The sequence below is a fragment of the Triturus cristatus genome, chromosome 12 (genome assembly GCF_964204655.1).
Source record: "Triturus cristatus chromosome 12, aTriCri1.1, whole genome shotgun sequence".
NCBI classification, from domain to species: Eukaryota; Metazoa; Chordata; class Amphibia; order Caudata; family Salamandridae; genus Triturus; species Triturus cristatus.
The window spans coordinates 45,764,553-45,786,065 of record NC_140595.1 but is presented as its reverse complement, the minus strand read 5'-3'; the positions used below and the strand labels follow the sequence as shown (position 1 = coordinate 45,786,065).

General features: G+C 48.4%; 1 protein-coding gene across 1 annotated transcript in view; it reads right to left on the bottom strand.

The window, feature by feature from the left end:
* The window catches only part of DPP9 (dipeptidyl peptidase 9), a 75,164-nt gene that overhangs the window by 24,831 nt on the left and 28,820 nt on the right, over positions 1 to 21,513 (bottom strand). The window contains exons 7-15 of the mRNA XM_085639220.1: positions 20,241 to 20,354; positions 19,869 to 19,997; positions 19,222 to 19,283; positions 18,366 to 18,466; positions 10,907 to 11,084; positions 10,051 to 10,216; positions 9,797 to 9,876; positions 8,688 to 8,840; positions 8,207 to 8,342 (exon numbers count right to left, since the gene is read on the bottom strand). Of these exons, the coding sequence (XP_085495346.1) occupies positions 8,207 to 8,342; positions 8,688 to 8,840; positions 9,797 to 9,876; positions 10,051 to 10,216; positions 10,907 to 11,084; positions 18,366 to 18,466; positions 19,222 to 19,283; positions 19,869 to 19,997; positions 20,241 to 20,354 (1,119 nt within the window). The remainder of the gene's footprint in view (positions 1 to 8,206; positions 8,343 to 8,687; positions 8,841 to 9,796; positions 9,877 to 10,050; positions 10,217 to 10,906; positions 11,085 to 18,365; positions 18,467 to 19,221; positions 19,284 to 19,868; positions 19,998 to 20,240; positions 20,355 to 21,513) is intronic.

Genomic DNA, 21,513 nt, shown 5'->3' with positions numbered 1-21,513 from the left:
TTCTTTAGGAGTAGTGACGCCAATTCCCCGGCCGTAGGGACTCTCTTGCAGGGGATGAAGTGCCCCATTTTCGTCAAGTAATCCACCACCACCAGTATTGCCGTCATCCCCTGGTCTACCGGTAGGCCCACCACGAAGTCCAGTGATATGCTATCCCATGGTCTATCCGGGGTTGGAAGTGGATGTAAGAGCCCTTGGGTTCGGCCATGGTCGGCCTTCATGGTAGCACACGTAGGACACTCCTGTCCCCACCTCCTGACATCCACTCTCATGGTTGGCCACCAGAAATGCCGTCCCATGCTAGCCACCGTTTTTTCAAAGCCCAAATGACCTGCGCATGGGGAGTCATGGCACCAGATGAATGCTTGTTTCCTTAGCCTAGGCGTGGGTATCAATAGGCACCTGCCCTTCAGGGGTATCCCGTCCTTCAGCTGCCATTCTCTGTGACTGAGGAGCCACCTCCGCCATGCGAATGACCTGATCCCGCTCTTTATTCCCCTCAGGAAAGTATCCGGTTGGATAACCCCCAATACCATCCTCGGGGAAATGATGGAACGCTCGGTCGCGGGCAATGGTTCCTTAACTGCAGATTGACGGGACAGGGCGTCCGCCTTTCGGTTTTCCGTCCACGGCCGATAAGTGATGCGGAAGTTGAACCCCGCAAAGAAGATCATCCACCGCAGCTGCCTGGGAGAAAGGTGTCTAGTGGCAGTCATGAACTGTAGGTTCCGATGGTCCGTGTACACCGATACCACATGTCTTGCCCCCATCAACCAATGCCTCCATTCGGTGAAGGCGTCCTTGATTGCGAGAAGCTCCTTCTCCGCAATATGGTAGTTGCGTTCGGCGTCGTTGAGTTTGCGGGACATGTACGCAACGGGATGAAGCACCCCTGTGTCGTGGTTGCGTTGGGACAAGATAGCCCCCAGCGCCACATCCGACGCGTCCGCTTCCACCACGTAGGGGAGATCCGGATCGGGGTGAGCCAACACCGGCGCCTTACCAAAGGCGCTTTTCAGGGCCTCAAAGGCTTTGTTCGCTTCAGGGGACCAGACAAACTCCTTGGACTTCCTCAGTAGCTGTGTGATTGGGGCCACCACTCCTGAAAATCCATCTATGAACCGCCTGTAAAAGTTGGCGAAGCCAATGAAACTTTGGACGTCCTTCACGCTTTGGGGCACCGGCCATTCTTTCACCGCCTTGATCTTTCGTTCTGCCATCTCCTGTCCCTCTGGACTCAGCATCACTCCGAGGAATTCCACGGATGTGACGTGGAAGTCACACTTGCTGAGTTTACAAAACAGCATGTTTTCCCTCAGCTTTTGGAGCACAGCTTTGACGTGGTGTACGTGCTCCTCCACACTGGACGAATAGATGAGGATGTCGTCGATATATACGACCACGTAGATATCCAACTCCTCTCTGAATACCTCATTCAAAAAGTACTGAAAGGCTGCCGGGGCGTTGCACAGACCGAACGGCATGACGAGGTACTCAAAAAGGCCGAACCTGGTCTTAAAGGCGGTCTTCCACTCGTCTCCATCCCTCATGCGCACCAGATGGTATGCCCCTTTCAAATCCAACTTGGTGTAGATACGAGCTTTCTTGACCTGTTCCAGAAGTACACTGATGAGAGGCAAGGGGTACCGATTTTTTATGGTTATCGCATTCAATGCCCTAAAGTCCACACAGGCTCTCAGCTCCCCATTAGCCTTCGGGATGAAGAAGAGTGGCGAGGCGGCCGGAGACTTGGACGGGCGGATGAATCCTAGCTTGAGGAGTTTATCCAGGTACCCCCGGAGATGCACGTTTTCAGGCTCCGTCAGGGCATACAGCCTGCCGCTGGGAACGCTGGCCCCTGGCACCAGGTCGATCTGGCAGTCAAACTGTCTATGTGGTGGTAGCACTTCCGCCTTCACCTCATCAAATACATCCTCAAAACTGTGATAAGCCTGGGGGAGAGCCACATCTTTTTCTGCCGCTGTAGCCACCGTCTGACTCCCGCTCTCATCTGCGTCAAGGGATTCCGTTCTTATTCCACAATGCAGGATGCAATACGGTGACGTCATTTCGATGCGATGTGTTGGCCAATCCACAAAGGGGTTGTGTTTCTGTAGCCACGGCAATCCCAATATGACGCCATATTGGGGCGCTCGGATGATGTTAAAATCGATTTGTTCCAAATGGTTCCACCCATATCTCATCGGAAGGACCCCCGTGTGCTGCCCGATGGGCCCCGTCACCAATCGCCTTCCGTCTACAGCATAGACGTCTTCGGGTACAGCTTTGGGAAGAAGCACTAGCCCTAGCCTGCATGCCTCGTTGTGGTCCATAAACATGCCAGTGGCCCCTGAATCCACCATGGCCACAACGGGTATCCACTGGTCATGCACTCCCACGTGCACCGTGATAAACAGGTGTCGTTGTCCCTTAGTGACCGAGTTGGAAAGTGAAGGGATGGATGAGTGACTCCGAGATGCCCCTTCTCTGGTCTTGGAGTCCTCTAGTTTTCCGCCGGTACGTCCACCACGGCTGTTACCGACCGGTTGGCCCGATAACGTGACGTCTTCGGTTTGGCAGGGCATTCACGTACGTAGTGGCCTTTTTTGCCACAATATAGGCACAATCCTTGTTTACGGCGTGACTCTTTCTCCGTGGCTGTGAGGCTCGCTCGTATTGCGCCGATGTCCATGGGTTCTCCCTTGGATGCGGTGGAAGTTTCAGGACTTCCCACCGTCACATAGGATGGAAGGGATTTTCCTTTTCTCCCATGATCCCCCTTTCTTTCACTTAGCCTATGTTCCAGCCGTAATACCAGGTTGATAAGGCCCTCACATGTCTTGGGTTGAGGGTCAATATGAGCCACGGCGTCCTTGAGCTCATCGCACAGCCCTTGATGGAAGAGCGCCGTCTGTTTAGCAACAGGCCACTTGGTTTCCGCAACCAGCCTTCGGAACGCGTTGAGATACTGCACCAGGTCGTTGGATCCCTGTCTCAACTCAAGCATTTCACGGTCCGCTGTGTACGAGTCAGCCCTTCTGTCGAATACCTTCAGGAATTCCTCGCGAAAAGCACCCCAATCACATAAGAGGGGGTCGTCCCTGCTCACCAGAGGTACGGCCCATTGTGCCGCGTTTCCAGCCAAATAGGATATAAGGAAAGCCACACGAGCCTGACTCGTGGGGAACGCCTTTGGTTTGCACGATAAATGTAGCGCCACTTGTGTGAGGAATACCTGCACTGTGTTAGGATCCCCACTGTACCTCTCTGGTGTCGCCAAGGGGATGGCTACCGGCATTTCCACTACTACCGCAGGGGTCTGATTCGTGAGGGAGGTGCTGGGCGAGAGCGGGTCCAATTGGATAGCATCCAGTCTGGCTTTTACATCGGCTGTTTCTTGCCTAGAGGCAGCCACTTCAACTTGCATGGCCGCTAAAGCAGCCAGCACATCATCAAGTGTTGCCATGTCTGTTATCGACCGGGAGACAGTTAGTGTTATTAAGGTCGGATATTTTGTAACGCCCTGAACGTCTCAGGATCGTTTAACAGACACGACAATGAGGACGCAACCACTAGTGAAGGGTTAGTTGTTTTAATGAAGGCAAATATAATACAAAGAATAAACAAGTTATAGTCACTGGAATCCTCCAGGCTAAGTACGTTACCAGCCCACAGCACGGATGGTCCTAACCGTCCTCTGCATATACGCCGGTCCCGGCGTATGCCAACAGAGGGCAGAAATGAAATGGCCGACAATGCCAATCGGTAGGCTGTGAGGGGCACGAAGAGTGTTGGGGAGAATCGAGGAGTCAGGGAAACACCCAGCCGGGGTCTCTACCTGAAGGGAGCAGCCGCTCAACCTCTTCCTCAGACTGCACCGGGACGCGGAGTCACCTCCTGGTGATGCGTCACCGATACCCCAATCACAAGCAAGAAGACTGAACCGAGAGCAGCCGCTCGATCGATCCTGTGGACTTCCGAGTCTGTAACGCGGCAAACACCTCCTGGTGTGCGTTACAGCTGGCAGTCCCTGTGTCTCTGGTCGGGCTGGGAGTTACGACTCCAACCAGCAAAAGCGCCACTGCGCTTGGACTCAGCCGAGTCAAAAAGCGAAGCTCAATGGTTGACCGGTAGAGCTTCCGGGTCCTTCACAGGTGACGATGGGGCAAGACACGGCCCAGGGAGTAACGACTCGACCTACCTCCGTTCTTGCCTTACTGGAGCACCACTCCGGAACACTGCTCTTCACGAAGCAGGTACGTCGGTGTGAACACAATATCCGACAGCGTTGTACCTCCCGGTTCCTCCCTTTATAGGGCGTGTTTTCCTTGAGTTATGTAACAGCTCTCCTGTTTACATAAGGGCGTGTTTCCTTGAGTTATGTAACAGCTCTCCTGTTTACATAAGGGCGTGTTTCCCTTGAGTTATGTAACAGCTCTCCTGTTTACATAAGGGCGTGTTTCCCTTGAGTTATGTAACAGCTCTCCTGTTTACATAAGGGCGTGTTTTCCTTGAGTTATGTAACAGCTCTCCTGTTTACATAAGGGCGTGTTTCCCTTGTATGACAGGAATTCTTGACACAGTCAAGCAAGCTGATAATTAAACAACTAACATGAAAAGACAAAGAGCTTATGCCGGGTCACAAAAAATTTTCGATAGAATATTCGGATATATTTATTATCCAATATAGAGTGTTGTTTCTGTAGTAATAAAGTAGAAAACCCAAAAAAAAAATTCTTAATACTACTATATCTACCTTCCAGAACTTATACCTTGAACTTTTTGTATAAGGTAAACATGGACAACGGACGTCTCAACGCATAATAGACAACCCTCCTGTTTGGCGTTTTGTACTTCGCCAAGAGGTAAGATTAACAATAGATTTGTTTGTACATAACCATACTAAATGTTAAGATACACATTAAATTTTCTCTATATGTTTCTAATTTATAGACACATTTTCACGCAAGAAGAATTTAATGACGCAAGGCTAATACGGGTCACATAGAACAATATCTACCCATTAGAAGAATTTCTGTCCCTGCATACATCCAAGTAGACAGAGTAAGAAACATTACTTATCCCTACCTGGGCCATATTTATATGTTTCAATAGATCCTCTTTCCAATCAGCTTTCTTCATTCCCCCTTCCAGCTTTGTCCTGAGTGTACGAACTACGGATCTACATTCTATCATATGGCCACCACAGAGGTCCCTACATAGCGATTCAATTCCACAATCTGTGTTGAAACAGGTATTCTAGATTTAATCTTGCTTCTCTGTTTTGAGCACAAGGAGATGGGTTCTCAGTTTGTTCCATTCCTTAGGCACATCACAAGCTCTCTCCTAGGTCATTTCTATAATTAATTGCACTTCTTGGGACTTTGGAGAAGGGCTATATAGAATTCTCTATCTCTCACTTTAACGGCTCCCTTTTTTCTGCTTACCTGAGACAAGCATGTACCAGCTCATTAAAAGAAATTTTTAATATAATTTGTCATAAAGAACACATTAAGCACCTTCATGTTCCCCATATCTGACATAAAATGGTTTTGCATTTTCAGAATAAAAGTAGCCCCTCTACGGTTTTTAACTCTTTGATGGTCCTGAGGAAGGTGATTTTATTTACTCTATCACCGAAACGTACGTAGACCAGACCAACTATTTTCACAACTGGAAAATAAACTCCTATGGATCAACTTAAAACCGAAGAAAATAAGAAAAAGTCAGTTTGAGAAAAATGTCAGCAGAATAATATGTTGATAGATAATAATTAAAAGAAGATCTTTCCAGTTGGAAAATATATGTTTTACAATCCTTTTTGTGTATATTTTGTGGTATGTGGTATGGATGTTGGTATGTGAGATTAGACAGTTAAATTTTCATGTACATATTTTTTGTTGTTCTTTGAGGGGCACTGTCAATTTTTCAATCACTGCTTTTGCTTAGGGCAAGGATCTAACTGTTGTTTATTTTTAATGATTTTGTACATATATGTCTTTTGATAATTCATGTAAATCACAAAACAAAAAAGAAAAAAATGAAAATGTTATATGAATATATATTTTTGATACAAAAAAATCATGTATTGCTTTTGATTAAATAATAAATACAAAGAAAAAGCATTTATGTTGTGAAGTCAGTACACTTATGGGGTACATTGTGGGGTTTTGTTATATCAATTTAGAGATTTTTCGACATAGTAAAATCAGATAGGTTGGTTAAGAGGTCTATACTTCAATAGTTACAAGGGTACATGCAATAGAAACGACATTACAGTGTACAAGCAATAAAAATGACATTAGAACAGGGAGGCCCGGAAAGGGACCCCATCAGTCACAACCGTAGCATATTTTAACAGTGGGGAGAGTAAGACAGCGTGCCCAAGTTCTTTCAGTGTACCCCTATGGCATTCTTAATCGGGGAGCGAGAGTTAATGTCACTGCTGAACAGGAGAGGGCAGAACTAAATGACAATAGCAATCCTTGTAGTATACATGAGATATGCAGCATTTGCAGTCTGCTGTTTGGAAATGTCACACAATTACCAACACATAACTTGGGTGGTTCGCTGCGCAATTTTAGGCACGGTCACTTTTGGTCTTTTATACACATAATCATGGTGTTTTTGCAGTCACAAAATGTTCATACGTGACGCTCCATATTCTTTGCGATCTTCATTTTTCAGCCACCTTAAACTCCTTAGCATTTCCGGTGTTTTGTCCTACTCGCTTACTGTGTTAGCCTTTCGAGTTCCCTGAGCTGCCTATCATTATTCATCCGTTCTTCAATTTTTCTAGGACCTGAAACCGCAGTTTTGCGGCACTGTAAATAACAGATGCCACAGCTGTCTTAATTGAATAGCAATCACTTTTTCCACCCTTGAGTGTGTGAGAGACTGAGTCAGCCATGAAGTGTTTCAAATCTGTTTATCTGTTTCCATTAGACTGCAGACTTCAACAGCAAAGATTTAAGGCATCAGCATAAATGACAAGTAATGTATATATATTCATGCATTGTTTTGCTGGATCTTCTAAACATACAAACTCCCTTGGGTTAGAGCGGTACAAAAGCACCTAAAAACGTAAATTAATAATAAGACCGCACAAGCAGAGTCTAGAACATGGGTACTCGCAAACATTTCCCCAGGGGCCACCAAGTACGGTCTGTGGCATGCCAGAGGGCCGCACTGATGCCAGCAATGTGAGGGTTGTGGTGAGGAAAGGTGGGAGTAGGGGGGGGGGGGGATACGAAGCAGATGCATGGTGTGGACAACAAACTGAGCCTTCACGTGACTGCTGTCTGCCACCAACGATCTATTCTTATGCACCAAGAATTAAAGTCCAAGCATTAGATTCTAATATAAAACAGGAGAGGGAAAGAGATACTTATCTGGTGGCTCAATTACAAAATGTGAAACCAGAAAACCGGGGATCAGTCTTGGCTTCCCCACTTGACGGAATTGCATGACCCCAGGCAATGGATTAATTTCACTTTGCTTCCTATTTCTTAATTATCACTTTTGAAAGCCCCTCAAAATATACAAGTTCAGGGTGTGTGCTGTACAAAACCTTCTCTTGTGTTTTATTTAATAAACTATAATGTTGTTACAATTATAGAAGAATCAAGGATACACACAAGGTGGCCCTGACAAATGACTCGCCTCTTGGTTCACTAATGGCATTGTTTTCTGAATGGGGCGGCATGAATGTCTCCTAGATCATGATAGAAAACTATCACTGCTAATAAATGCCTCAATGCAGTGGTACAATCTGAGTTACTGAGGTCAAATGTTCATGTATGTTAATAAAATACACTTCAAGATTGCAGAGAGTTTATCATGTTTAGTGCAAGATGGCTTTGAAGTTAAAGGTGTTCCTAAAGATAAGTTGTCTAGGACACTTTCTTTTCTTCTTTACGGTTACTTTAGTTAAATATAAAGTAGGCCTGTTTGTTTCACAGCTTTCTGAATATTCCTGGTGTGTCAAGTGAACAGCAGTTCAGTGTTGCCATTCACCAGGGGGCCGCAATTTAAGGTCCAGGAGGGCCGCATGCGGCCCCTGGGCCGTACCTTGAGTATCCCTGCTCTAGACTGATGGCCTACATGCTAAGCAAGCAGATCATGGTTGAGAATCATAGTGCCGCCTAGGTTTCATCCTACATAAATGTTCTACATGGTTTTCACAATCTCCACAATGGACACCTACCTGCAGACTCCATCATGCTAGCCCAGAACTCTGGCTGCTTGTGCAGCGGGTCCTCGTCTGAGCCACTGAGTCTGTATACATGGACACAGGGAGGAGCGCTCACACTGCTGTAATGGCTGACAAACATGTCAAAATTCTAGAATAGAAACAAGGATGTAAGATTTCAGGACTTATAACATAGAACACTGATAATAGAAACAGCAGATAAAACAGCAAGTTGGTTGTTGCACAAGAGAAAAATGAGGTTGTGAACCTTCAAAGATTAGCCAGGGGTTTACCAGAGATTACATCAACCCATTAGCTACTATGGAAGGCTACAATAAATCTAGTCATGCAAACATAATTTTACTCACCTCCTAAAATAACTCTATAATTGGGGCTTGGCACGTTTAATTGTGAGAGGAGTGTAGTTGCTTGTCTCTGCACAGTAGTGAAGGAATACCCCCCAATTCTTTGTGTACCTGTAGCTATACAGACTTACCCTACTCAGGGAGCAGCTATGGGAGAATCCCGGCGTGGTAAGTCTTACAACTTCTCCAGGGCTCTTGTAGCTGGTTACGTACAGGTGATGCTCCAGCGGCGTGTCCTTCGTACCTTGAAAGTACACCAGCTGCGTGGCCTCATTCACCCAGATCTGCAACAGGAAAAGCAATTTTCATGCTCACAAGTTGCTGCTCGCGGAACTCTGGCCTTGGGATTCTTCTGTGCGTGCTTCACTTTCTCAAGGCCTCCACCACTGCCATTTCAATAACAACTCCACTCTCCTCGTCTCAGCCTAAGCAATCTCACCTTGCCCCAGGCAAACCAAAACCTCTCAAATCTGCCATCACTTCCTAAATGTACCTCTCTCCGAAATCCCCCGACAAGTTAAAGTTTGCAACTTCAATAAACCTCCTCCCCCCCCCCCCCCATCACCCACACCCCATCTGATACCACAGTAAAGTTTTTTCTTACAGTGCACAAAATAAGAATTGATTCCTTTTAAATGCTTTTGTAATCTGGTGCAGTGGCAGACGGTGAACCATGGACAATCAAGTTTACTTCTGTATTCTGGCTCTTATGAATGGCAGCTCAAGGAAAGAGGACATTTGCTAAAGGTAGTTTGTGTCAGAAGCTACACTGAGGTTGCTTCTACAACCATCCATACAGTTTGTTTTAAGTCTGCCTGAACACAAGAGGCCATGAAGCACTTGGTAGGTAATAACAAATGATGTTATTGGACGTGAAAGATGGACTATGCTGTAGATACTCCAGCTTCCACTTGCTCTGCCTTCATCCTCTTGTCTCTCATGTTCCTGCAATCCTCATTTTCTTTCTTGCTTAAACTTTGTCTTTCGCATATTCATAGTAAGTCCCTCTAGTTTCTTGCACAATAATCCCCCTAAATCATATTTGAGCTTCCTCCTAGATTCTGCAATGACTGACGACTTCCCAAAAGCATCAGAATGCCAGTAAGAAGCGAGAGCATTAAAAACCAAAATAAAGGAAACTGAACAAAAATGGATGATCACTTGCACCTGTCGCAACAGCCAAGTGGAGTCTCTGCGACTTGGGCCCCATGGAAGTGAAAGGAAGAGCTGAGGTGGGTACCTTGGATCCATGCCGAGACAAGACCTCCCACTCGCCGCTGGTCAGAACCTGCTCCTCAGTGATGGGACATTTAAAGTCATCTGCAAAGGACAGATAAAAAAAGCCAAATTTGGTACCAGGGTGGCTGAAAGGACAATGGAACAGTTTATCATCTCTGCAGTGAATGAAACCATAAACAACACCAAGTGAGGGTGGTTCGTCAAGGGAAGATAGGTGGTGTGGTGATCACGGTTGTTGGGGAGAAGAGTGCTTACCATCGCTAATGACAAATGGTCTTGTCCAGTCGTGGCCTCCCCTTTGTAAGACCGACGTGATGAGGTAGAGGTGACAAAAGCCAGTTTTGCATTCATTGGCTCGTATGAACCGAATTTCATCATCTTCCCCTTCTTCTTGTAGGAAAGGGTAGAAGAGATCATGAACCTGTGAAGCATAACATGTTGAGTAGGCCAAATGACAGCAGGGCTATTCTGTGACTGCAAGAATGGAAGAGTGGCATGAAGGAACAGAGAACCACCGACATCAAATGCGCGAAGGGGAGAATGTCATGGGACGATGCTAGGAGTCATACTGCAAGTTCCACAAGTAGACATTAACATGAGAGAAAATAACAGCAAGACAGCTCAATACTGTGAAGAGCTTACAAAGATGGCTTGAAATACAGCGACAGAAATTCAGATTGTGCAAAGGTGAGCCGAAACGGATAGGTTACAGCAATACAGTAATGGTGACGAGTAGGATACTATATAGGTGCACAAAGATGAAGCATGGGACAGGGAAAGCCTAAAAGCAAGCCTTATATTGGATTGGTCAGCACAGGACTGCGACCAGTAAATGCCTACACACAGAAACAAAGTGTCAAACAAAGGCCCACTGGAAAGGAGGCACACAGGGTCAGAGATGGAAATGTACTCAAGTGCATTTCATATACAACACTAGAGAATGTAAGCGCTTAAAACTACAAACGTACGTAAACTATTAGGCTGGAATTTTCTAATTTGTCAATGTAATCAATGCAAGCTCAATGCTTTATTTCTAGAAAAAAACTCCTTGGAGATTTTTTGGTCCCTCCTGAATTCATTCACCCTCCAACTCCTTCAGAGTCCTTCTTACATTTATCCACAGATCCGAGATCTCTTCATAGATGATAAACGGTTGGACGTTTTCCGGTACCGATTTGGCAAATTCCAGGCGCTGCTCCTCGCTCTCTGGAACTGGGATGAAAAGTGCTGGTGGGAGGAGAACCAGCTGCATCCGTTGCTGAGAGCGGTCCAACAGCATTGCCCAGGCACTAAGAAAGGAAGCGAAAGAGAGAGAGGTGTTACTCAGACATAAGACTGTGTGAGACTGCCAGAAAAGGGTACTGTGAAGTGAACACAGAGCAGGCGAAAGGAGGAATGACTGGTCAGTAGCTGGCTCCAGGCAAAAGGAATCAGACTTAGAAAAGTACTAGAGAGACATGGAGACAGTTGAAGGCTTATAGGGAGGGAGGAGGTGAAACACAGGGCAGGAGCAGGGTGCTGGCAGAGATGGATGAGAATAGGAGAAGTGAAACTTTGGAAACTTCAAAAAAGGTTTTCAATGAGACCTAGAGAAAATGGGAGAAATGTGATCTAGTGAGATCAGAGGAAATCTGGGGTAGCAGTAGGATTCAAGCCCTGAAGAAGGGAGAGTGCAGGAGAGTGAAAGAGAATCAGAGACCGGGAGAGGGAAGATGGAGTAGTTTCTTTTCTGTAACTCCAGTTCTGTAGTAGGGGTATCTCTGTTATAGTCATAATCTAGTGAATAGTCCCGCCCATGTGCGCGGACCCCGGAGCAATAAAAAATAATCTCTAAAAGGTGACAAATCATGCAGACCTGCATACACCTTTAAGAGAGAATTTAATTTAAAGACAGATAATGCAGCCTATACCCACAGGCTACACTGTCCAGTACTTCAACTAGAATTCCACCAAAATCCACAAACAGCACTGCCTGTCCAGTTTTTCTCCCCATAGGAAAAAACCCTGCCTCTACCAGCAAAAGCCACTGGAATGATAGAGAGGAAGGAGTGGACAGACAAGCCCCATAGGCTGCCATTATGTGGCTTGGAACAGGATACTGTGCCTTTAAGAAAACTTTCCAGTTTTCCAGAACTTTCCCCAGTATCCCAGAATGCCCAGCAGGTCCCATTTACTTTCAGTTCTTTTTGAAGGCGTAGCACGCCAGACCTGTAGCATTCTCCATATGAATAAGTATCTCTCCACCGGGGAGGAGGGCGGGCGCTTATGACTATAACAGAGATACCCCTACTACAGAACTGGAGTTACAGAAAAGAAACTACTCCTTCTGTAGTAGGGGATCTCTGTGTATAGTCATAATCTAGTGAATAGAATGGCAAGCCCATCCCCACACAACAAAAGCGGTGGAGAACACATAAGACACAACCACTACTGTGCGAACAAATTTCGCAGCGAAGCCTGCCCAACCTGAGCATCTGCCCTGGCATCCGAGTCCAGACAGTAATGCGCAGCAAAGGTATGGACCGACTTCCAAGTGGCCGCCTTACAGATTTCCGCAATCGGAACATTACGCAGCAAAGCCGTCGTGGCAGCTTTGCCCCTGGTGGAATGAGCCTTAGGTTTACCCCCTAAGGTCTTATTAGCCTTTTGATAACACAACTGTATGCAGGACACAATCCACCGAGAGATGGACTGCTTAGAGGTCGCAAGACCAGTCCTGACTGAGCCATAATTAACAAACAATTGGTCAGACCTACGAATATCCTTGGTCTTATCCAGATAAAATTTCAACACCCTACGGACATCCAGGGAATGGAGAGCCCTTTCCGCTGGTGAAGAGGGATTCTGAAAGAACGTAGGTAAAGTTATGGTCTGGTTGACATGAAAGTCAGAGATAACCTTAGGAAGGAACTTAGGGTGAGTACGCATCACAACCTTAGCAGCATGAAACACAGTATAAGGTTCTTGACAACATAATGCCTGAAGTTCACTCACCCTGCGGGCCGATGTAATGGCCACTAGGAACGCCGCCTTCCAGGATAGGTGCTGCAATGAAGCCTTGTGAATAGGTTCAAAAGGCTCTCTCATCAGTCTGGACAGCACCACATTCAAGTCCCAAGAAGGCGAGGGAAGCCTGACAGGAGGGAACACCTTCTTCAAGCCTTCCAAAAAAACCTTGACCACAGGAATCTGAAAGAAGGACGTCTGTGAAGGGCACTTCCTGTAAGCGGTCAAAGCAGCCAGATGAACCTTAATGGAATGGAAATTAAGGCCAGACTGCGCCAGATGCAAAAGGTATGGAAGGATGACATCTTCCTTACATGTTGTCGGATCAAAGTTCTTGGACTTACACCAGATACAGAACCTCTTCCACTTGTAAGCATAGGATGTCCTAGTGGAAGGTCGCTTAGACTCCTTCAGAATGTCCATACAATCGTCTGGTAGATTCAGATGACCGTATTGCACTATTTCAGGAGCCATGCCGCCAAACTCAAAGACGAGAGGTTGGGGTGCACCATCCGCCCCCCGAACTTCGTGAGAAGGTCCGGCCTGCACGGCAACCGCATGTGAGGAAGGAGAGACCGGTGAAGAAGGTCCGTGAACCACCACTGCCTGGGCCACTCCGGGGCGATCAGGATCATCCGCGCCCTGGACTGGGACAGCTTGATGAGCACCGCCGGAATCAGGGGAATGGGTGGAAAAGCGTACAGAAAGCTGTTCGACCAATCGATCCATAGCGCATTCCCCAGCGTCCCCCGCTGGTAGTACCTGGATGCGAAGTCTCGGCATTTGCTGTTTTCGGCGGTGGCGAACAGATCTACGTCTGGAGTCCCCCACCTTGCGAAGACTTCTCCTAGTACTTCGTCGTTTATGACCCATTCGTGGTTTTCCTGAATCAGCCTGCTCAAGGCGTCTGCCTGAGCATTCTGCACCCCTGGCAGATGTGTGGCCGTGATCGTCAATCCTCGGGCCAGCAGCCAGCGCCAGATCGCCTGCGCCTCCTGCGACAGAGTGCGCGATCTCGACCCCCCCTGCTTGTTGAGGTAATACATCGTGGTTGTATTGTCCGTCTGTATCAGCAGCGAGTTGGTCTGGAAGGACGGAAGGAAAGCCTTCAGTGCCAGGAAGACAGCTCTGAGTTCCAGGAAATTGAAGTGGTACGTCGATTCCAAAGGAGACCACTTCCCCTGAATCTGCAGGTCCCCGGAATGCGCACCCCAGCCCTGGAGAGAAGCATCCGTCACCACATTCGTCGTGGGAATGTCCTTGTGGAAGGGAACCCCCTTGAGGAGGTTTTCCGCCGAACACCACCACTTCAGAGACTGACGAGCATGTAGAGACAGTCGGATCTTGTCGTCCCAAGAGCCTGTCTTCTGATCCCACTGATCCTCCAAGCACTCCTGCAGTGGTCGCATCTGTAGACGTGCGTGCGGAGTGAGGAAGATACAGGAGGCCATCGATCCCAGCAGAGACGACACCTTCCTCACAGTCGTCGATGGAGCAGTCCTGAGGTCCTGAGCCTTCCGAAGGAGTGATAACCGTCTCTCCTCCGAAGGAGACACGCTTGCTGACCGCGTATCTATGGAGGCCCCCAGGTACTGTATGCACTGTACCGGAGATGGGACCGATTTGGACATGTTGACGTGTAACCCCAGCTTGTTCAAGAGCTCGCACGTCCAACGGAAGTGTTCTTGCGCTTCCTCGAAGGATGACGCCTTGATCAGCCAATCGTCCAGATACGGGTAGACAAACACCTTGTTCCTCCGCAGGTGTGCCGCCACCACCGCCATGCACTTCGAAAAAGTCCTGGGAGCAGACTTTAGCCCGAATGGCAGTACTGTGTATTGATAGTGATTGGCGCCGACTTGGAATCGCAGGAACTTCCTGTGCTTCTGTGCTATGGGCACATGGAAGTACGCATCCTGTAGATCTATGGCACAGAGCCAGTCTCCCCGTTGCAGCTGAGGGTAAATCTGGTGCAACGATAGCATGCGAAACTTTTCTCTGCGAATCCACTTGTTTGCTTGTCGCAAATCCAGAATGGGCCTGAACTCGTTCTTGTCCTTCTTGCGAACGAGGAAGAACCGAGAGTACAGACCTCTTCCCCTTTGAGACAAAGGTACTTCTTCTACCGCCTTTTTTCTCAACAAGATGTCTGCCTCCGCCTGGAGCTCCCTCAGCTGGAAGCGAGAGCTGACCGGCGGAATCGCTGGAGGCGGGCTGATGAACCGAAGACTGTATCCATTGCAAACAATATTCAGCACCCACTTGTCCTGAGTAATTTTTCTCCACTCTGCCGGAAAAAATCGAATGCTTCCCCCCACTGGAGTGGGTAACGGTTGAGGGGGAAGTAACAGCTCAGGGCCGAGACCCGGCCGGGCCCTTGTTTGTGGTAGTAGCCTGCTGGCCACCTCTGCCCCTCTGGCGCTTCTGGAAGGGCTTGCGGAACTGCTGCTGTTGTGGCTGCTGCTGTCCCGAGCCCTGCCCACGCCCTCGGCCCGACGACCCGAACCTCCTCTGGAACGGTCGTTTCTTTTTCTCGGCCTTCTCTAACCCGACGGCCGTCAGGGTTTCCGCTTCAGCCTTCATGCGGGCCATTTCATCGTCCGCATGCTTCCCGAACAGGGTCTCCCCCGAGAAGGGCCAGTTGGCCACTCTCTGCTGCGCCTCCGGCTTGAGGGACGTCAGGCGCAACCAGGAATGCCGCCGCTGGTGGACGCCATGACAGTAGGCGTGGGCGGCCAATAGCGATATATCCGCTGCTGCGCTGATCGTTTGGTTAGAAACCAGCATGCCTTCGCGCACCGTCTCCAAGAAGTCCTCCTTCTTGTCTCGTGGCAGGAGGTCCGCATATTGCTGCAGGGATTCCCACAGGGCCCAGTCGTAACGGCCCAACAACGCCCCTGCACTCGCCGCCTTCATCGTGGTGGCAGCGGTACCACACACCTTCCTGCCCGCAGAGTCCAGCCAGCGGCTTTCCTTGTCCGGTGGCACCGTGGAGGCCGGGGCGGTCGCATGTTGTTTTCTCGCCGCCGTCACGATAACCGAATCCGGTTTCGGGTCCCCTCTCAAGAATGACGGATCCGACTCCGGGGCTCTATATTTCTTCATGAGCCTGGACGGAGCGGCCTTCGCTGTTGCGAGAGTGAGGAACAGTTCCAAAGCTGGTTCCACCAGACCAGGCACGAGAGGCAGGAGGGGGCGAGACAAGTGTCTTTTATGAAGCGTCTCAAATATCACGGACGTCGTGGGTGTTGGAACCGTCACCGTGATATTCAGCTTCGCAGCCCCTCGCAACAGCACCTCCTGGAACGAGACCAAGTCGTCCACCAGCGACACCCTAGTCCCCGGGGAGTCCGACAGCGTCGGGGCAAAGGTCCCTGTCCGAGGAGCGCGACCTGGACCTATACCTTCTGCGGCGTCGTCTAGAGTCTGACGAGGATCGCCCTCGGCTTCGCGATCGTCGCCTCCTGTGAGAGCGGGAGCGCGACCTCTTCGGCTTAGGCCTGTCCGCCTGTCTCGCTGGTCCAGGCGACCGTGGGCGTCGTGGCTTCGGGGTCCCTTGCGGCGGAGTCGGGTACCGTGGAAGGGAAACCGACCTCGGGGGGACCGGCGGCGGCACCGCAGGAGTGCTTGGCAGCAACAGAGGCCGGGGTGGCGGAGACAGAGTCCGCGGCCGCGGAGGAGGCGGTGGAGACGGTGGTGGAGGAGGTGGAGGTGGTGGTGGTGGTGGCGGTGGAGGTGGAGGAGGCGGTGGCAGAGGTGGGAGAGGAGGAGGAGGCGACGGAGACCTCCGAGGCGGGGTATACACCACTGAGTACACCGATCCCGGCGACTCTCTCTTCTTCGACGTCGACGTGTGCCTCGACGTCGACCTGCGCCTCGACGGCGATCTTCTCGGCGTCGATCTCCTCCTCTGCGTCGACTTATGTCTCGACGGCGACCTTCGCCTCGACGGCGACCTCCGCCTCGACGGCGACCTCCGCCTCGACGGCGACCTCCGCCTCGACGGCGACCTCCGCCTCGACGGCGATCTTCGCTTTCTCGACGTCGATCTCCTTCTCTTCATCGACGGCGAGTTGCGATCCCTCGACGCCGAACGCCGACGCCGGGTCTTCTCTCGACGTCGACCGCTGGACGCAGTCGAAGACGGCGTCGTCGCCGACGACGCCGATGTAGTCGACGGCGGCCTATTCAGGTCCCTCGACGCCGATCGTCGACGCCGTTTCTCCCCAGAGCCCTGGGGAGACGGCGAACAGACGGTGGTCATCCTCCTCGACGTCGCCGTCGACGCCCTCGACGTCGACGGGGAGCGGGAGCGTTTACTGGTCTTCCTGCCCCTGGGGAGCCCCCCAGAGGCCTCAGCATGGGCCAAATCAGCCCCTCCAGACCCACCTGGTGCCTTCAGTCTTCGCTCCTCCAGAGCTTGAAGCCTGCTCTTCATCCTGTCCCTCAGGGTTCTTGCTGAAAACGAGTGGCAGATGGTACAGCTTTCAGGCACGTGGGACTGGGGAAGGCAAGCTATGCACACCTCGTGTGGGTCAGTTTTAGCCTTCTTTCGACCACATTCCGGGCACTTGTCGAACAAGCCAGGCATGTTGACAGTACCAGCTATTAAACACAAGAAAAAGTGACAAAAATTGCCAAAATCTCAATGAAAACCTTGAAAAAGGTAGAGCTCAATGCTCCAGGGTCCTGCTAGCAGGAGCCGGAAAAAAGAACTGAAAGTAAATGGGACCTGCTGGGCATTCTGGGATACTGGGGAAAGTTCTGGAAAACTGGAAAGTTTTCTTAAAGGCACAGTATCCTGTTCCAAGCCACATAATGGCAGCCTATGGGGCTTGTCTGTCCACTCCTTCCTCTCTATCATTCCAGTGGCTTTTGCTGGTAGAGGCAGGGTTTTTTCCTATGGGGAGAAAAACTGGACAGGCAGTGCTGTTTGTGGATTTTGGTGGAATTCTAGTTGAAGTACTGGACAGTGTAGCCTGTGGGTATAGGCTGCATTATCTGTCTTTAAATTAAATTCTCTCTTAAAGGTGTATGCAGGTCTGCATGATTTGTCACCTTTTAGAGATTATTTTTTATTGCTCCGGGGTCCGCGCACATGGGCGGGACTATTCACTAGATTATGACTATACACAGAGATCCCCTACTACAGAATTATGGAAACACTCAGGTCAACAGCTGGCTTTTGGGAAGAAGAGTAGAGACTGAAAGCGGAGAAGTGACACATGCACACAGACACAAGATGGGAACAACAGTTGAGACGAGACTCAGGCAGGGTGCACAAATGACAATGGAGGCATAAGACAGAGGGAGAAGTGTGATACAAAACAAACAAAGCAGAGATCATGAAAAGCAGAGACTAAGTATCAAGAAAGGCAGAGAGATCAAGACAGAAAAAGAGCAGGAGTGGGGCTTAGGATTATCAAGAGTCAAGGAAGGGAGAGTGGAGTGAATGGGAGACCTCTGAGAACATACTAGATGACAAGATCCAAAAAGGTGTCAGTATCAGGTCTGCATAAAAACATCCTGTTAAAAGACACTTCCAGTAATGAAAAACGACATACTATTTGCCATCCCGGGTCCAACCAGCACGTGCAATGTATTCCGCTGTGGGGAAAAGGGTCGAGAAGGGCAGTACCAGCTCCTTTTCTTCAGTGCTGATGATCTGAAAGAGGATAAGCGGAAAAGCATTAATGTAAAAATCAGTTTACGCTGCAAAAGAAACTATCAACCTAGTCCGCCTGTGGAAGAAGCTATCTGTCCCTCGGGCAGACAAAAATCACAATTACTATCCCTTCAACAGCAGAAGAAGCTTCAGTCACTCTCGTCTAAAAAGCAGTGCTACTGAATGCCAGCAACACCTGCATCAAAAGCAAAGAATACCCCAAACACCTGCAAGGTCGAACTGCAGAAGAAAAGCACTACGACTATTTTGATCAGAACTCTTTAAACTCCCCTCAACTCAATAGCAGGTGCATCTTCTGTTCGGCTATGTTACTGAACGTACTGCAGAGGAAACACAGGCAAAACACAACTGCATAGGAATTACAGGCAAAAACTCAAACTTCACTAGAAAGTTTTAAAAGACTACCATCTCACAATAAGTGAAAACTTATATCCAACCCCACCACCCACAATTAAAAGAAACCTCAACAGATGTCAAGCAAATTCAAACTTCAGAGGAAGCCATCAATGAGATGCCTAACAGTCCAATTGTACAGCACCATGTCATCTCTCATCCACGAAGCACTGCAGAGAAAAGATCCAAGCTCCATACAAGCAGAGGCTGGCACACAGAAACCTTCTCAATGAGAGAAAGCTGTCCTTTATTTCATCCTGCTCTGCACAAACCACTAACAGCAGCACCAAGGTCATGGATTTCCTCCATCAACTTACATTGAGCTTCCCAAGTCCACATACCTTTCCACTGCTGTCTTTCTTGATTTCTGCCATTTTTAAGGTGATTTTGGGGTTCTTGCTGCCTGCAGGAAACATTAAAATATGTAATGCAGCAAGAAGAAAAGAGTAGAATGTCTCCATCAATTCTGTAGTGTAGGCCTTCTGCTAAATCTACTTTACCACCGTCTTTCCTATGCCAGGGACTACAAGGCAGGTGACCCCAAAACACACCCTTCCACGCAACTGGATGAGCGACTCGAAGGAAAATACATTCTAATTGAAATGGTTTCTATTACACCCTTGGACCCATTTTGTTATCACTACGTCCAGGAAAAAAAATATATACTTGAGTAATATAATCAGCAGGGCGCCCACATTCAAAGGTGTGACTACTAGGCAGTAAACCGGACACAAGATTGAAAGCTGTAACAGACAAGCTGGGAAAGTATAAATGTTTCCAAATACTGGAAGGAAGCTCAGCTGCGAGAAAAACAGCCAATATTGGTTGATTTTAACTTATTGAATCTGGTCCTGTTCAGCACATCTGAATAAACAGAAGCTGCCCTTTTAGTCATGAACAGCTCAAAAACCTCATCAGATGCACCAAGATACTTCAGCTCAAAGGAGGGAGCTCACAATTGACCCTCAATCTATGAAAAGTCACTCACCTGTCCGGGGATAACGATAAGAGTCAGATTTCCTCTCCTCTAGAGCTGGAGAAGGAACATGAATGACCTCCACCTCAGACTCGTCCACCTCTTCGTACAGGATCCTCAGGGTTTTCAAGTCCCCAGAACCTGCAACAAGACAGCACAATCTGCTTAACTGCAATGCCATAGGTGTCCCCTTTCCACGCTCTTTTCCAAGCAACTACCCTGTGTGTGCCAGTTGGAACAACTGGTACACAAACTCTTCAACTGTGCTCCAAACATTTAACTCTACCATTACCGTATCTTCAGGTTGCTATGGGTACCTCTAACCCCCCTTGCATAAAAGATTTGCAGTAAAAAGGTTTTCATCCAAGCTTCAAGGGGGCTGACCTTCTGCGGATGCTGCTGGGGACCACCAGTATCCTGTGAAACGATCAAACTCCTCCTGGATGACGAAGGTGGCCACCCCTGCAGACCTCGGATCCTCCGTCACACTATGTAACCCTGCAGCAAAATAAATAGGAAAGATGATGTCACCAACAAAGGCAGCAGGGGGATATATGAAGGTTAGGTGGATGGAATGGGCAGACAGAAGAACAAAAGCAAAAGAATGCAAAGCATTCCTCGGATGCATATTGTTAAAAAAAAAAAAAAAAACAGGAGGGGGAGGTTGCTTACAATATACCTGCCTCAAGGTGCACTCCAAAACTGATATCTGGTGTATCCCTCACATTGACAGAAATCCATGACATTAAACAAAAAGCAAAAGTAGAAAGCACCAAAGACTCCAAAACAAATCTAGTTTAGCAGTCGAAGTATTGTTACAATAAAATGATTCTAATTCTTTGTCAAGAAAAGATTTTTGACAAGGCTTCCATCGTAGTTCTTTGTCATTGTACGGAAATGCCTCTTTTTGTATTATCAACCCCATTTTTTTTTAACTCATGCTGCAGGTTTTCTGAATCAGAGTGCACCAAGGTTTTCCAACAAGACTTCAGGTCCAGTGCCCTGACCCCTATACATGTATGTTACATTTGCTAGACCTACATGGCACACGCTAACTTCACTGCAAGTCCTGGTATGTATGTGGTACCCAGGGCATGTAAGTTGCCCCAGGGATTGCAGCACTGGTTGTGCCACCCTCGGGGTGACACAGGGAAAACAAGTCTCCCAGCCCGGCATTGCAGACTAGATGAGAAGCTTTAAACGGCAGGCCCGACTTTGCCATTTAAAGCAATGGCAAAACCAAACCTCACTCTACATACAATATGTGTAAGCCACCCCTATGGCAGGCCTATCGCGTCCTAAGGCAAGTTGCAACATATTTCATGAGCACAACATGTATTTTTTATGTTCTAGAAGTAAAAACGTGAAACTGTCAATTTTTTCTGCGGGAAGACTTGGTCGAAACACATCATGACATGTGCTTTGGAAACAACTTTTGAAGAAAAAGAATTAAACCAAATAATTATAGCAGTTTTTGGATTGTAGAATGAAAAAAAGACGACCTTTGCAATCTATGGCGCCTTCTACTTTTGTTTACACCTATTGCCACTTTTTTCACATGGCAGAAGCAAAGGCTAGAGAAGATCTGTGTAGAACGTTTATTGCAACTTGTAATGTCAGCGACAACATTGCGTACATGTAGTCAAATACGCATATT